Genomic DNA, 16,004 nt, shown 5'->3' on the forward strand with positions numbered 1-16,004 from the left:
TTTTTTTTTTACATGATGTGTGTTTCTTGACTTGGAATGAGTCAGCAACGGTAACTCAGTTCCTGCAGTTTAAATCTCCACTTTCTTAACTGCCCAAACAGCTAAAGCCTATTACATACTGTTATGTAGATACAGTAGACGTGCATGTGTACATGTATCTCCCTTTATTAATTTATTTTAAAGAGTAGTAGAGGTAACTTTGCAAACTACAAGATGAGAAAATAAAGCGATCTTAGGATTCTAGTTTTGAGCCCTAAAACCCTCCAGTGAGTTATTGTCTTTGCTGCATGAATTCTCGTAGATTAAAATACTGTTTGACTGTAGATTTGACAGTTTTACTCTTGAAAGTTAAATAAAACATTAAACATCCCATTTGTGAGAAATTTTAGTTAAGAAACTGTCTTTGAAATCCAACTACAGTTATAATATTTTCACATCTCACTTACTTTCTCTAATTTATAGTATCACACTGCAGATTTATAAATGTATGTTCCTTTTATTCAATATGAATACAAGGTTTATTGCTGTTTTTATGTGCAGTATCCGACATGTTGCTAGTGTTTATTGGTGGATATGTATTGTATAATTCCAGTATAGTACTGAGTGTGAAAGGGGGGAAATAATTATCTTATCTCGTGACCACCCCCCAGCTGACGGCATCTAATAGTCTGTGTAAAAACAGCTTAATATAGTGTCACACATTCATTCACACACCTACATATGTTTTCATAGAGATCCCTGTTTAACTCATAACCCTCATGTTTAACCCTACAGTCAGCACACACACTTAATGAGATTCAACTGCGAGCCTGCATCCTTACCTCAGCATGTGTGTCACACTTTATCTTCTCAGGTATACACACACTCATACACACACACACCACAGGACACGCTAATGAGATGCAGTAGCACAATTATACTTGTAGATCAGAGGGATGGGTCATTCGTAATTTAATCTATCACACTAACAGAGCAGAGAGAAAGGAAACAGACTAGAACGATGAGGAACAGGAAGAGCGAGAGGCATGGGAAGATAGAGTTGGGAGGCACGGATAATACATAATTGATTTTTTTTTTTTTTTTTTAATCTTCCATGCCTACAATGAACACACACTTAATGAAGTCAGTAAAGATTCGGAAGGAGAGACATCTGTAGGAGGATTTAGCAGTGTAAACACATTCTTCATGAAGTCAGATAAGACTGCTGGAGAGAAAACACACACACTTCGAGGTTAACTGCTCTCCCCTTTCCTGCTCAGTCGGTAATGTATTACTTTGTGGAAAGCATTAAGTCTCTCACACACACACACACACACACAAGCTGGGCTGTCTTCAGCAATTCACCTCATTTTCTCTCTTTATCTCCCTCTCTCTCTCACACACACACACACACACACACACACACACACACTTCATGGTCTAATTACAAGAGAGCAAGCACTTCCAACACTGTGGTCCATCATCCATCACCCACCACACCCATCTGTGTCTTCTCCCTCTCTTATCTCCCTCTGTCCTCTCTCCGTCCTCCTGTTCTCTCCCTCGCTGTAATTTATACTTTCTTTTCCTCCTTTTCTGCATTCTCCGACTTTCGTAATTCTTTCTCCTCTCCCTCCCTCCCTCCCTCCCTCACCCTCTCTGTCTCTTCCTCTCTCCAGTCTTATTCCCCAGACAGACATTATCGGAGGGAATAGCGATCGATTTGCTCCAACTCGCTCATCTCCACCTCCGTCCATCTAACCGAGGGTTTTCCTCTTATCTGTCCATTAGCGTTTCCACAACGGCAAGAACACATCTTCCTTCCTCTTCTCTTTCTCGTCATCCTCCTGCACGTATTTGTAATGTGTCCTCTCCATCTCTGTCCATTTCTCCCTTACCGCTAACTTTTTACTTTCCCCTCTGTCTTTCTTTCATTATTTTGCGTTGGTATTGATTGATCCATGTTCTCCCTCTTCTTACTCTTCTTCTCTTTCTCTGTAGTCACTCTGACTTCGATCGGGAAAGTAGCAATACTGTTATAGGATGCTATTCTAACGCTAATCCCGAGTATCTGAGAATTTCCACCAGTTCTTTAATCCGTATTAGAGCAAGAGCGATGTGGCATGTGTCGGAATTGACTTTACAGTGTGCTTATTTCCACACATAAAAAGAAACTGGATGGATTGGAGCAGAGCTCGTAAAGCAAAAGTACCATTAGTACATCCTTTTGTTACCTTCTTAATCGTCTCTCTCTCAACCCTCATCCTTCTTGCCTTCACCCAGCAGGGATCAGACCACAAACATCCATCACACCAACTCTGCAAAAAAAAAAACCTGGCAAACATAATTCTTCCCCCCCTCAGATGAAGTACTTATTTCTCAATGAAGCACTTTTGGAAACTTTGGCCTGAACCAGAAATAGCTTCTGTATCCGCCTCTGACAGATGAAAGAAGGAATGACATATATTTTATTCTAGGAATTTAAAGTTTCTCGTTTTTTTTCTCCTCCAAGAAGTTTCTGGTTGGAAGAGTTTAAATAATTTGTCTATTCTCCATCCATCCTCACTGCTCGTTTTCTCTCTTATCCCCTATTCTGTCAACCTCTGCTCTGTCTGCCCCCTCCCTCGCTCTTACAGTACCTCCTGATCCTCCTGCTCCCTTTAGTCCCATTAGTTATCTCCTGATGGATCATTAACTATTAAACACCAGATACAGGGAAAAGGAGAAGAGGGGCGTTCTATGAGGTTTCTGTCTAGTTTGCAATAATAAATGAACATTGAACGCTATATTGAACCCATTGATCGTTGCTGCCATCTAGTGGTCAAAAAGGAAAGTTGTTCAGAAGGAATGAACTAGTGCAACTGTGGTCTGTCTAATACATGGAATTGGAAAACTTGGAGAACCAAAATTGATTTCTTGAATTATTTAAACAACAAGACTGAATTAGCTGCCAAAAGTAAATGTATAAAAAATAAAACATGAGTACTGGTTTGTCCTTATTGATCTTTTTAAAAGCATCCAATGTCAAAGAAATTAATTAATTAATTGGAGCATGGGAATTCTTCCAGGTTCTCTGTCAGTCTGGTCTACTTTTTATCCAAATATTGATGCCACAGTGTGTCTGTCTTCAGACAGTCTGATGTTGGGGACGGAGGTTGACCTGCTGCAGGTGGACAACAGTGTGTTCGCCATGGAAACAGTGTTAAAGGCGTGGCTTCAGGAGCAGGGGGGAGACAGAGAACACCTCCACCTTCTTCTGCCAAGCCCCCTGGACAATCCCATCCCAGGTTTGATACTGCATACACATACATGTATCCACCAGTTTGTTAACTCAGTGGATATGACTTGAACTGACGTAGTGGAGACTACATAATGTCAGCTTCTCTTATGGCCTCCTGTGTAGTGTGTGTTAAGTGTGACATGCAGGAGCGTCTGATAAGCCCTGCCCTCATCCCCCTGACCCCCAACCTGGGAGTGAAGACCGAGAGCGTCCGAGACTTCATGCCTGTCACTAAGGGCTCAACCAATCAGAGCACAGCGCCACAGAGACTGAAAGTAATCAAGTAAGAGAAGGAGTGCAGGGGAAGGGGCTTCTTACTCTAGACGGAAACATGAAGTAGTCTGGTTTCCATTAATCAAATCTATACATATGTATTCTTTTTGAGCCTCAGTGAAACAAATGTACAAAATACTAGTGATGTTATTTTCACTTTTATCATTCTTTCTCTTTTCACACTAATATACAACCAGTTAAAAGTGATTTAAAGTTACAGACTACTAAAAGGCCATGTAAATAAATATGGATACTTTTTCACATCCTATGTATGTGTTTAAATGTCACATGAAATTGTAATGTAATGACACTTATAGTGAGTAAATATTTAAAAATTTTGTTTTTTGACAATTTTATTTTAATAGTCATGCAGTTGTTTCCCCAAAATAACCTCAAATCATTGATGGAAGCAAGGAGCAAAATGAATATATCATATTTATTCCCTGAGGGTACAAAGTTTTAACATGAAAGGGAGTGTTTAGATCTTACTGTGTGAGCCATGCTCCCTTGTTTTTTTTTTTAGTTTTGTAGAAGGGAGGGAGGCAGAGTGTCTGTGTATGACTATGTGTGCATGCTCCATCAACCACGCGTGTACTGTTGTGTGTATTCAGTAAAACCCTCCCTGCCTATGAATGGCTCCATTCTGATTGCAAGGAGTAGTGGAATATTTCTTGGATGAAACTCTCCCCATCACATCAGAGTCTGCTTTGTTCTGCCCGAGTCATCTGCTCTGTTGACCCAAAACGACTACAGTCGAGCAGAAAAATTGCTCCACGTTGGAAAGCTCCAGTCCAGTGAATTTGATGGTGTTTTTATTCTCATACAGTAGAAACTCACGACACAACAGCAGCAGTGGTACAATGGTGGTGTACAAGGAAAAAGACAGTGATGCAATAAAAGATAAGCAGACGACAACACACTGGCTAGAATAACACACAGCAAAATAAGAAAAAGATGTTAATTGAAAAGAGTTTATGAATCAATCACAACACAAAACACAGATCAACACATAGCGCCAGAAACCAACTTAATATCAACTAAATGTTTAAAACATGATGAATATAATCAAATCTTTCACAGTCTTCTCATTTAGCTGAACTAAGTGGATTGAGTCTAACAAATTAAGGTATGTCTAGTTCGAGGTGATTATCCTAAAGTTATGAATTTGTATGGTGTGTTTTACTGTGTTTTCCAGTCTTTGTGAATGCATTTTTGTGTATCTTTATACAAAATGACAGTGTTTTAAATAGATTCAAGAAAGATACCTTGCTGGAAGCATATTGATACTGTTGCATTGGTATAAACAGCTCTGATCGTTCAACACTGATGTCATTTCTTCTAAAATTCACACAGACACAGACTCACATATACAGGTGAGCACTAAATGCGTCGTATGTACACACACTTACTCCACTGATGATAGAAAGCAGACATTCACGTGTAACCTAGATGAACTACTTCCTCCTCTTCCCCGATTTGCATGAGTTTTACATTTTCAGGAGCTGCAGTGCGATGTTGTACGTGTGTGTGTGTTTTGCATACCAGTCAGTGAGAACGTTCTTGTGCGTCGTGTGTGTGTGTGTATGTATGTGCTTTACATACTGATGACTCATGATTTACAGCTGTGACATTTAAACGAAGCCGGGGGACGGTCGCTATGTTAACAAATTCACCTCCGCAGGGATAACGTCATTCTCTGTCTCTGCGCTCCTGATGATTTGTTGTGTTTGCATACTGACGGTGTTCTACTGAAAAATATTTGATGATTGACATCATCTTCCTCACAGGACAGATTCAGCTGTCACAGTTAGTGCAGGCTACAAAACATTGTGCGAGTCTGTAACCAATTGTTTGTGTGTGTGTATGTTTGTGTGTTTGTGTGTGTGTGTGTGTGTTGTAGGGCCCTGCGAGCAGACGGACTGTGTGAGAGTGTGTTGTACGGCCTGCCGCTGGTGATCCGCCCCACCACCTGCTGGCAGCTGGACTGGGACGAAATGGAGACCAACCACAACTTGTTTCACGCTCTCTGCCACACACTTAGGGTGTCTTTTAACTTACTTTTTGTTTTTTTACATCTTTGGACAATTGCCTGTAATTTTTTTTAAAAGATGTTAGAGAACAGAAATTGTCAAAAATAACAACTATATATAGCTGACAACACAACTACTGCAGACGCCTCTGTATAATTAATATCACTATGTTATAGATCACTGTCACATTTTCTAGTTTATCTGTTGATGTTACATCTCCATATATTAACATCTTGCAGGTGTCTCTGTACGTTAATGCAAATCTTTGACTGGATGATAGGAAATCACATCAGCAAAGATAGTAATGCACTTCTTTTGCAGTCTGCTCATCCATGTCTGCGTCTGCATAATACAAACAAGGTTCCTATTAAACAAAATAGTTACTAAGACAATGTCATATTTTTCATAAGAGTAGAATAAAGTAGTGAAACATTTATGCTACTGAACTTTTCATTATAATCACTGAGTAAATTTAAAATAATAATCAAGGACACAAAATTATTATTTCCATCAGTCTCTTCATCCTCTTGTACTTTGTTTGACCCTCTGATTGGTTCTTTAGTTTATTTTGTAACACTCAACATCTCACTGTATGTTGCAAATGTATGACACTGTTTGATGTGAGATTTGCTTTTCCCTCTTTCAGAGTCGTGACTTGTTCCTGCTGCTGCAGGTGGAGCCTGCCCAGAGGTCTACAGCTGGAGGCTCAGGTCCATATGTGTGTGTGTGTGTGTGTGTGTGTGTGTGTGTGTGTGTGTGTGTGTGTGTGTGTGTGTGTGTGTGTATGGGTGTGTGTGGAGTATGTGTGTGTGAAAGAGAAAGAAACACACTGTACCATATAACCGTAATATCCTCAGTTGTTTTTTTTTTTATCAAATAAAATATATAAATAAATAAAATGCAGTAATGCTTGTATTCATATGTCGTGTGTGTGTGTGTGTGTGTGTGTGTGTGTGTGTGTGTGTGTGTGTGTGTCTTTGCATGCAACGTAGGTGTGCATTCTCACTATGTCCTCCAGCCTTCCCCGTCTCTCTCCCTCCTCCTCAAGCCGGTGGTCTCCAGAGAATTGTTGCTGCCCTGCTCACTGCCTGTCTCAACTCAGGACCCTTCACCTGAAACCATGCAGATTATTCAGGTTAGGTGACCTCTGTTCTGCCTTATTAAATTAAGCAGGACAAGTAAACACAACTCAAAAGCAGAAACTCAACTTTAAAAGGATTCCTTATCACTCCTGAGTAGAAAACATCATCAGTTAGGAGACTCTCCTCCATTCTCCTGACAAATTCAAATACAAGAATACATAAATATGTACTTCCAGGCGTGAGAGGTTAATCAATAAACCTGTATATTTTAATAGACAACACTACAACACTAAATGTTCTCTCAGCAGCACAAGTTTGTATTCTTGTTTACTATTTATTATTACATATGTCACATAACTGTCATGGCCAGAAGCAGAAAAAATCACCTCTTATTCTCAGCCACTCACTTTTCTGTTGTATTTAAACATTTTTCATTATCTGTTTTGTTTATTATGGAAATTACGTCAAGCAATACCCACAAACAGCAGTTAAGACATTCGAATGATGCTGGTTTGGTTGATGTTTTATTAGTTTTCTGTCTGTCTCGGTCAGGGTTGTCTATCTCAGCTGGACGAGGAGTTTGTGTTCAACCCCCTCTCCTTGAGCAGTAACCTCTACCAGCACCTCAGGAGCCGAGGCCTGCTCTCACAGCCGCGATACCCTTACAGGTCGGTTGATAGTGGTAACATAACAGACGTTGATGTCAATGATGATGGTGATTTAACAGTGCTTTTGTCATCATTATCCTCATAAGTGTGAGCATTATGCTCATATTAGACTAGATATGAGTAAAGAAGGTAGTTTAGGAGACATTTGATGATGATGTTGGTGTTTAGGGTCCAGCCAGCTGCCCACAGAGACCAGTCTCAACCACTAGAGGGCCCTAAGAGCACAGCCAGCAGACAGCCTCGGCAGGTAAACAAATCAGCTTTATGACAGTGTAAAGGTCAAAGCTCAATGATGATCACGTGAGTAATCATGATAAGCTGCATAAAAGATCATTTGATAGGGTCATATTCTGTAAACCTCATTATGGTTGATAGTACGTAGTACTATTGCAACTTCCTCCTCACTTCTTTACTCACTAGGTGGCAGCACTTACCACTAAGTAGATACTTCTATATGTCTCTTTATTATAAGCTGTTGAATTTCTCAGATGTCGGGAAGTGATCCTGCAAATTATTTGTGTCAAGTGACAAGTGAGAAGGTTTCATAGAACTGAAGATGAGGTTGATTGATATATTTTACCACATTTTCAACTGTTCTAAACAACATGAACAGCCTAACGCTTCTTCATTTTTGTAGTTTTGATGAATTTGCATTTGTTACATGTTAAATGACCAACATTCTCAGTATAAGAAAGACATATAATCAGAATTCTTGTAATAGTCCCAACTACTGGAAGTCTCACTAAACTCACAATAAACCTGAATTTCATGCTAATAATCATTTTTATTAGACTTTGAAAGGATCTCAACATTTCATTCTTCCATGTTCTTTTGTTACATCAGTTGAGGCCTACAGTGACCTGAAAGTGTGTAGCTGTTGGCAGTGTGACTCATCAGGGTTGATAAGGCTGCTGACATGCAAATAGTTCAAAAACACAAAGAAAATGTTCATCTGCTCTGCTTTTGTTTCATCCTGTTCTTTGGCTCGCTCTGTTTAACCCTAAACTCTTAAAATAATCTTGCTGTATTTGCCCTGTTCATGTCCTCTTCCTCTTTTTTCTTCTATAATTCTTGATCTCTTTTTTTCCTCCTCCTTCAGAGCCTCCTCCTCTTCCTCTCTTTTATCTTTTTTGCTTGTCTTACTGAAAAATAAAATTTCACAGCTCAGACTTCTCTTTTTTACTGCATTGTTGAGAGTTTTTATGTAGTTTCTTAAATTGTTTTAACTTTAGCATTTAATAATTGATTATAAAACATGTATATACCCCGGATTTTTAAATTTGTTTTTCATTCAGCAGCAAAACCAGAGTCGCCAACTGGGAATGAACAGCAAGGTCAGAGCCACTGTGGCTCCTCTGCCTTCCACCTCCTCCTCCTCCTCCTCCTCCTCCTGCTCTTCCTCCATGGGACCTCCTCCGGCTAAGGCTTCTCGTCCAGCTTTGACCCTCATGAGCAGCAGCAGTGGAAGCCGCCGGGCCACAGCCCCTACGCAGCAGGAGGAAGACGATGATGGTGACTCCATGGTAATACTGTAAGAAAGGATGGAGGGTGAGTGGAAGAAAGTGCGTAAAGAGAGCAATGCGGGGATGGGGAAGTGATGAAGAGGGAGAGGTGGTGTAGTACGTACCTAACAAGTCATTTTACACACTCACGCACGCACACTTTGCAGTCACACAGCGTGCTGAATGAGGCCTTCCATATCCTGACCTGTCATTTCAAAAAGCCTTTCCAGTTACTATACAGTAAGACAGCACAGCTTAGTCAACACACACACACACACACATATAGCTAATTGGTCTCCATTGTCAAGTTTGTGAGTAATCAGACAGCTCATAAAACCTTTAAAGACTTTGTAAAGGTGGAAAAGACACACACTCCTTTGCGTGTAAACGTGCATGACACACACTTCTGTGGTAGACTCTGGGTAGTTACAGCCTCTTTTGATACTACTGTTCATCTCTGTTTTAGCAGTCCCACCACACAGTGTAACTGTAAGTTACATTTGAATTTAACAAGCCCCTGTGTGTGCATGTGTGTGTGAGAAAGGGAAGTTTCGACTCACCGCCATCTGCATCTTGCTGAGACAGCAGAACTTCAAAGAATGGCACACCATAAACAATGAAAAGATGAAAAGAATGGAAACAGCGGGACACTGGAGGCCTTAAAAAAGTCAGAAAAGGAGGGAAGGAACGGAAAGTTCATTAGAAATTACTGAAAAAAAAAAAAAAAGGTGGGTGTTTGTGCGTGAGAAAAGGAGAGGAGGCTGTCGGATAAAAAGCATTGTGTGCATGTCACCGCACGCAAAGTTTAACTGAAAAAATTAAAAAAGCAGAAAAAAACAAATGTAAAAATACAAATGTATACGAATAGTATATACTGACTAATAGACAAACACACATATGCACATTCCTTTTCCATTTTGCCCTTAAGCCCTGGTCTGAACACAGCTTCACTGTTTTAACGAGACAGAGAATAAAGCATCAGACAGAGGGGCCTCTCTGCTCTCCTTCACCCCCACAGCAAGGACTCTCTCTGGGGGTTGAAAGGCAGCGTGAAGGGGGGGGGGGGGTGGATGGAAGGAGAACAGAGATGAGAGGAAACTGATAAAAAAAAACCTGAGAATGTTCTTAAAAATTGTGAAATACGGCAACTTTTTCACACTTTGTAAGAAAGGAGAAAATTTCCATTGTCTGTGTGTGTGAGTGTGTGATTGAGACAAGGGTCAATTAGAGTTCATGCATTTACATCACGGCTTGATTTCTGCACAATGTCAGGCTTTTCTCAAATTACATTCACTCACATTTAGTCATTGACTTATTGCTCATACGCACATATCTGTCAGTTACACACATCCATCGTCACTGTTATTAATTTTGCCTTCCTCACACATGCACACACTGTTACATAGGCTTAATCAGTCTCCCGCCATTCCACCCCCTTGTTGAACCTTATAACATTAGGGACTACCAGTGGCAAATGACTTCATGACGCTGTGATGTCACAGGACTTCCGCATTCAGGAATTACAACCACAACGATCCTTTTGTCTCTGAGGAGAAGTCAAGCGGACCTCCAAAACTTCCCACTGACATTTTACCCACTTCTCCCTCTCTCTCCGTCCTTTCCCTTTTCTCTCTCTGGCTCAGTACTTTCCTCTTATTGCTCAGTGGCTCAGAGAAGTTGAGTCAATGTGTGCGAATTTCATAAATTTGTTCAAATAGAACAACAGCAGCTTCTCTGTCCCCCAAAAAGGTCAAAGGGCTGAAGCCAAAGTTCCCCTGTGCGACACTGAACGCTATCAGCCACTCTCCTCAGTAAATGTCACAACTGTAAGAGATTCATGGGATGCGGCCACCAGTTAACAAAAGCGTGATTATTTGTGCAAACTCATTCAGAGTTGGATTTGACAGAAATCGTCTCGTTGGTCTGGAGGTGTTTCAGATTTTGTTCTCAGTTTTTGACAGATAGCAGATGTTCTTTTTTTAAGAAAGTTATTAGTTCATCATTTTTGTTTCTACAACTTGTTATCATAGTGCTGACTCAGTCATGTTCCTGTTCAACTTTCGTGTTGTGTGCGTTGACTGTTTTTAATCTAATTTATTGTCTGAGCTACAAAGGAAATTGAAAAAGATTTATGTAAGTTAGTTGGTGATATTTCAGCTGATTCAGGATATTGTGAGTTTTTACATATTTATATATATATTTATTGACCTTCTGTCAGATTTGTAGTTCTTTTCATGAACTTTGGGTTAATAAATTGTCCTTAAGTTACATTTTGGTTGGATGATTTGTATGACAGCTATCTTAACCACATTTAACCTTTTAACACCCACTAATTCAGCCGCGAGACACTAAGATAATCACATCAAATAAAGGTCAAACATGTGCAGCTGTCCCACATTTCAATTCATTCAGTTATGTTGAATATTTCAGTTGCCTTTATCCAATTATGTTGAATGCTTTGGCCAACAGTGTCGATGAAATAAAGTGAAAATATCACTTTTGATGAGTCAATAATTAGCAGTTTTAGGCCCAAAAAGAAAAATGCTGACCCAATTATTTTTTTTTCTGGCACCAGGGCTGGAATAGCCTCTCATCTTATCTGGTCTCAAGTGAAACCTTAAAAATATGATTTCTTGCTATCCTCAAAGCAGTCTTAAAGTCTGACAGTGTAATAAATCTGAAAACTTTGTGTCCAAATCGATTGTGTTGCTCTAATTATCACAAATGTAGTATTTGTTTTAATTTAGGTGGGCCAATCCAAAAGGAGAAGGAGTCATAAATGACATTTAAGGATCTTTCAGTTATTCTTAGAACATTGAAAAAACTGTTTTTAATCCCATTTTTTTATATCAAAAGACAACAGAAGGATGAGTATGAGTGGTGAGTCTGGATTGCACACTCATGTTTAGGAGACAGTTTAGGAGACAGTTTGTCTCTGACTTTTAACGTTTTGATTCATCATTTCCTTCGGGTGGAGAAGTGACCTTTTATCGCACCATTTTGTCTCATTTTGCAGACATGTCAGTTCACGGACGATGGCACGAGTCCAAGTTTTTGAACATCGATTTCTTGGCTTCCTCTTTTATTGAAACGTCTATCATTTGCAACTTTTAAAATAAATATGCTTTTTTTTAAATTTTGACAACAAAAAAAGAACTTTTGTCTGGTTTGGCTAAAAGTATGATAATATTTCTTCTATGCCTCATCAGCCACTATATCTGACTCAGGATAATATTAGTGCTGTGACTTCCTGCTTTATTCTCAATGTTCCATTTCCTTCTTTGCTGCAATCTGCAGAACAGAAAAAAAACCTCTTTCAGGCTCTCTATCTGTCTCAGAAACTCTAATACACTGTGTCTTTCCTGTAATTGTCTGTGTGTTCTGGCCACAGTGTCGACACAGCACTCTAACATACAAACAAAGCAGAAACACACACAAGAGACACAATTCATTTATAGGTTGCAAGCAGAGAATAATCGACTCTCACACTGACAGCGCTGAGTGAGAACAGAAAGAGGAAGTGCATCTTTAGTGAGGAGGAAGTGAGGAGGTGAAGTCAGGAGGCTACAGGGCCTGAACTGTAATCCCACTGACAGAAATCTGAAAGGTTTGTGCTCCTACGCAGGTCTCAAAAGTCTTGGAATTTGATTTGCTTATCTGCATGTCTACAAGATAAAATCACAAACATGAATCACACTAAAAACCAGCTCTAGTCACCAAATCTGGTCATTAGAGTGAGCTCTACAATGTATGGAAACGTGTACTTTTTTGCATAATTATGGTTTGCTGTAGCAGGATCATAAGATCACTGAAACACTTTAAAACATCACTTTACAATTCCCTTTTAGACACATATTCTGCCGGGTTTTGCATACACATCTCTTTTATTTACATGAGAAACTGTCATTTCCTTTAGATAGCACTGAGAGGTGAGTGAGTGAATGAAACTCTCTTTCAGAGACAAATGACTGAATGGATTGCCTACGCACAGCTAAAAATAGATCTTGGTGGTCTACTTTGTGAAAGTTAGAGGAAACCGGACACTTTCATGTTTGTCTGAGGTCAAATGTGCAGAAAAGAAAATGGTGATATTTCAGTTATCTTAAAAACAAAATGAGGAAATACTGCAGCTGACAGGTGTGAATGTTACGCAAGATGAAGAACATAATGTCCATATTATCCTAAAATGATACTAAATGTTACAAATATCATGAATTTTTGATATTTCCTATTCTTTTAACACTTTAACAGTCCTTAGAGATGATTTATATTACATTAATGGGAACATTATTGCATTAAGAGACTTTTTACAGATTTCAGTATGTTACCTACATCACTGGGGAGTTTTTAGATGTCTTAGCTTGATCAGTTTGTTAGATAACACCAAACCCCAGACATCACCCACCCACTCTGCAGTTTCCCTCAGCTCAACAGAGCTTTAGCATCTTTCAGCTCATTGTTTTGGTTTTTCGGCCTGCAACTTTTACTTGAAGCAGTCTCATCGCTCTCATCGGCATCGTTTCCAGTCAAAGATCTCTGATAAACAGCAGACAAACAAAATTAGCAACTAGCTGATGAACACAGTGGAACATTTAGCAGCTAAAGAGTTGGTGGCGACCAAAACAGAACTGAAAGGAGAGTAAATATTGGATTCGGTGATTCAAAATGAATGCTTATCAATAAGAAACTGTTTGTTAACACATTCACCATATGAACTTAAAAAGGGAACAATAAGTCAATGTGTATACAGCTTGTTGCGCTGCCCCCATGTGGCCAAAAAATCAGTTAATACAGCTTTAACAATTTAAAAATTTAAGTCTTAAAACTATGGGATTGTTTTTCCAGTAAAGACAGCCCAGCCTCCTATATAACACCTGTTGTTGTAAAGGCTAGTTTCAGTGCTTCTTGTTGATGAACTGAACCTGTTCTCTTTCCATAAGTCTGACATGACCTTTTAAAAAAAAAAAAAGACAGGTAGGCCAAGTAAGGGGCCTTGAGGGGGAGAGGACAATTACATAACATGTAGAGAAAGAGGACAGGAAGCGCGCCACTGACAGGATATTAGTTGAAGTTTACACGCATGTGTGTGTGACACAGAGACGTGACGTGCAAAGACCTCAAACCGGCAGATAAAACTGTCTGGACAAATATAGCATCATGTGGCTAGAAACAACACACAAACACAAACACGCGACTACATAAACACGTCTTACCTTGAGCTCAAACCCTGAAATACATTTTTGATTAGAAAAAATATGTAAGGACATGTGAGTGTTAGTCATGCTAAAGCGAGTGTGTTTATCTGTACCGAACTAAAGGAGTCTCTTTGTCTCCTTTTTCAACATTTATCAGACTATTGTAATCTAGAGACTTTGGTGTCATGTGTTTGTGCCTTCTTACTGACTTGACATTTCTCTATAAAACTGAGAGATCTTGCAGAAGTTGATCTGAAACTATGAAGTGAGGTCTCTGATATGCTTTCGATATGAGGCGTCCAACCTTGAGCGCGCACACACACACGCATCATCACACAGGAATGTGCACTAGGTGATATGGTAGCAGAAGTGGAGTGTATTCTCACATTTTCACAGACTTAAGTCCCACCCTGATGAACCATACACCGAACCAACTTGACAGCAACAGGTCTGTTGGCACATTTTCTCACACATAGCCCTGCCTGTAGCTGTCACACACACACACACGCACACACATTCATCAGTGATCAGGCAGGCAGTTGAGCTGTTCTGCAGATGCATGAAAGGTCAAAGCAGATATGGAGAGAGATGTGAAGAAGGAAGGAGAGGAGGTGACAGAAAGCACAGAGGAACATTTTGAAACAGAACCAGTAAGAGTTGTCAAGACTATAACCAAATATGTTCTTCATAAGTTCTAATTACCCAGTATTTTATGCCAATAACTGGTTTTACTGGTGTTTAAGATGGAAAATGTTCTGAAACTACATTTAAATCATGATGAGACACAAAAAAATGAAGAAATACTTATAAACAGGCAGAGAGGGTCTAACGAAAAGATGCCACTGGTTGCATTATGGGAAACGTAGGATCCAGCATCTCTGAAGCATGACCCATAATAGGGAACAGAAGTCGGGATATCTCTGCACCTGTTTCTTCGATTTTTTTCATTTTTTTTAAATCTGACGCTTGACTCGAATTTTCCAATTTTTTCGAAGGGGAAATATTAAATCTCTGGAGAAACTCTTTAATATTTGTCTAATGTGGCCCAGCAGACCAGTCTAGTCCCAATGGAAACTGGTCAACACTTAACTTTAAGTCCCCCTATTTAGCATTTGTAAGCTGTGAATAAACAGTTGATAAATTACTTTAGCACACTATAATGTAGCTGTAAGCATATAGAGGTGTTTATTAAGTCTTCTTAAGTTATAATTGTAAATTAATAAACACTTAAAAATGTCTTTATACACTGCTTATACAAGCAAAATAGGGGGACTGGAAGTAATGTGTTGCTACTTTTTTTTTTTGCTACGATGGTGAGCAAAAATGAGGTTAAAATGTCACTGAGCCGCTATAAAAAAGAAAGCATTAGTATTTATGTCCATGATTTATTATCTGACGGGTGACAAAACATATGATATAAAAAAGCACTACAGCCACCTGCTCAAATCTGACCAATGCACAGTTAACACACTAATATGGTTTTCAACTCCGTATGGTGAATGTAATTTACATTTAAAAAAGAATAATATCGCCCTGTGGTAAGTGTGGTAAATATAAGTAGCTGTGTTCCACATCAAAGTGAAACAACAGTCTCTAGATATAAAATGACACATTTTATGGTTAAAGTTCACAGAACTCACACTGAAGTCATATTAAATCAAACACAATAGCAGTCATTAAAAAAGCAGCCATTTGCAGTTCACTGTGGGCAAAGTCTTCCACCCACACACACTGCCTGTGAATGTGTAAACGGCTTGTTTTGGATATTCCAATGGGAAAGTATTGACCCATATAAACAAGCAAATGTTGAAGGCATGAAAACTGTACCATGTACCGATGCTGAGTGTGTGTGTGTGCCTCTTTTCCAATGAGTTCACCGAGAGTTTAATGAGAAAGACAGAGGTTTGTCGTCCTGTTTTTCTTCCCTCACTCTGTCTGAAAGAACAGAGGAGGGGAGAGGCAGAATTAGGAAATGTACTCTCAAAAATGTAATCC

At 39.4% G+C, this 16,004-nt stretch overlaps 1 protein-coding gene across 7 annotated transcripts in view; it reads left to right on the forward strand.

Annotated features, from left to right (window-relative positions):
• m1ap (meiosis 1 associated protein) overlaps positions 1-11,198 on the forward strand; it is a 44,726-nt gene extending 33,528 nt beyond the window's left edge. For 6 of the 7 annotated variants that reach the window (XM_067580464.1, XM_067580463.1, XM_067580465.1 and 3 more), the window contains 8 exons: positions 3,111-3,266; positions 3,383-3,542; positions 5,433-5,574; positions 6,209-6,272; positions 6,555-6,697; positions 7,197-7,312; positions 7,481-7,559; positions 8,608-11,198. In XM_067580464.1, coding sequence (XP_067436565.1) covers positions 3,111-3,266; positions 3,383-3,542; positions 5,433-5,574; positions 6,209-6,272; positions 6,555-6,697; positions 7,197-7,312; positions 7,481-7,559; positions 8,608-8,847 — 1,100 coding nt within the window. In that variant the 3' untranslated portion in view covers positions 8,848-11,198. The remainder of the gene's footprint in view (positions 1-3,110; positions 3,267-3,382; positions 3,543-5,432; positions 5,575-6,208; positions 6,273-6,554; positions 6,698-7,196; positions 7,313-7,480; positions 7,560-8,607) is intronic. The other variant, XM_067580460.1, reaches the window with a different exon arrangement.
• The last annotated feature ends 4,806 nt before the right edge of the window (positions 11,199-16,004 follow it).

This window comes from Thunnus thynnus, chromosome 22, assembly GCF_963924715.1.
Source record: "Thunnus thynnus chromosome 22, fThuThy2.1, whole genome shotgun sequence".
NCBI lineage: Eukaryota > Metazoa > Chordata > Actinopteri > Scombriformes > Scombridae > Thunnus > Thunnus thynnus.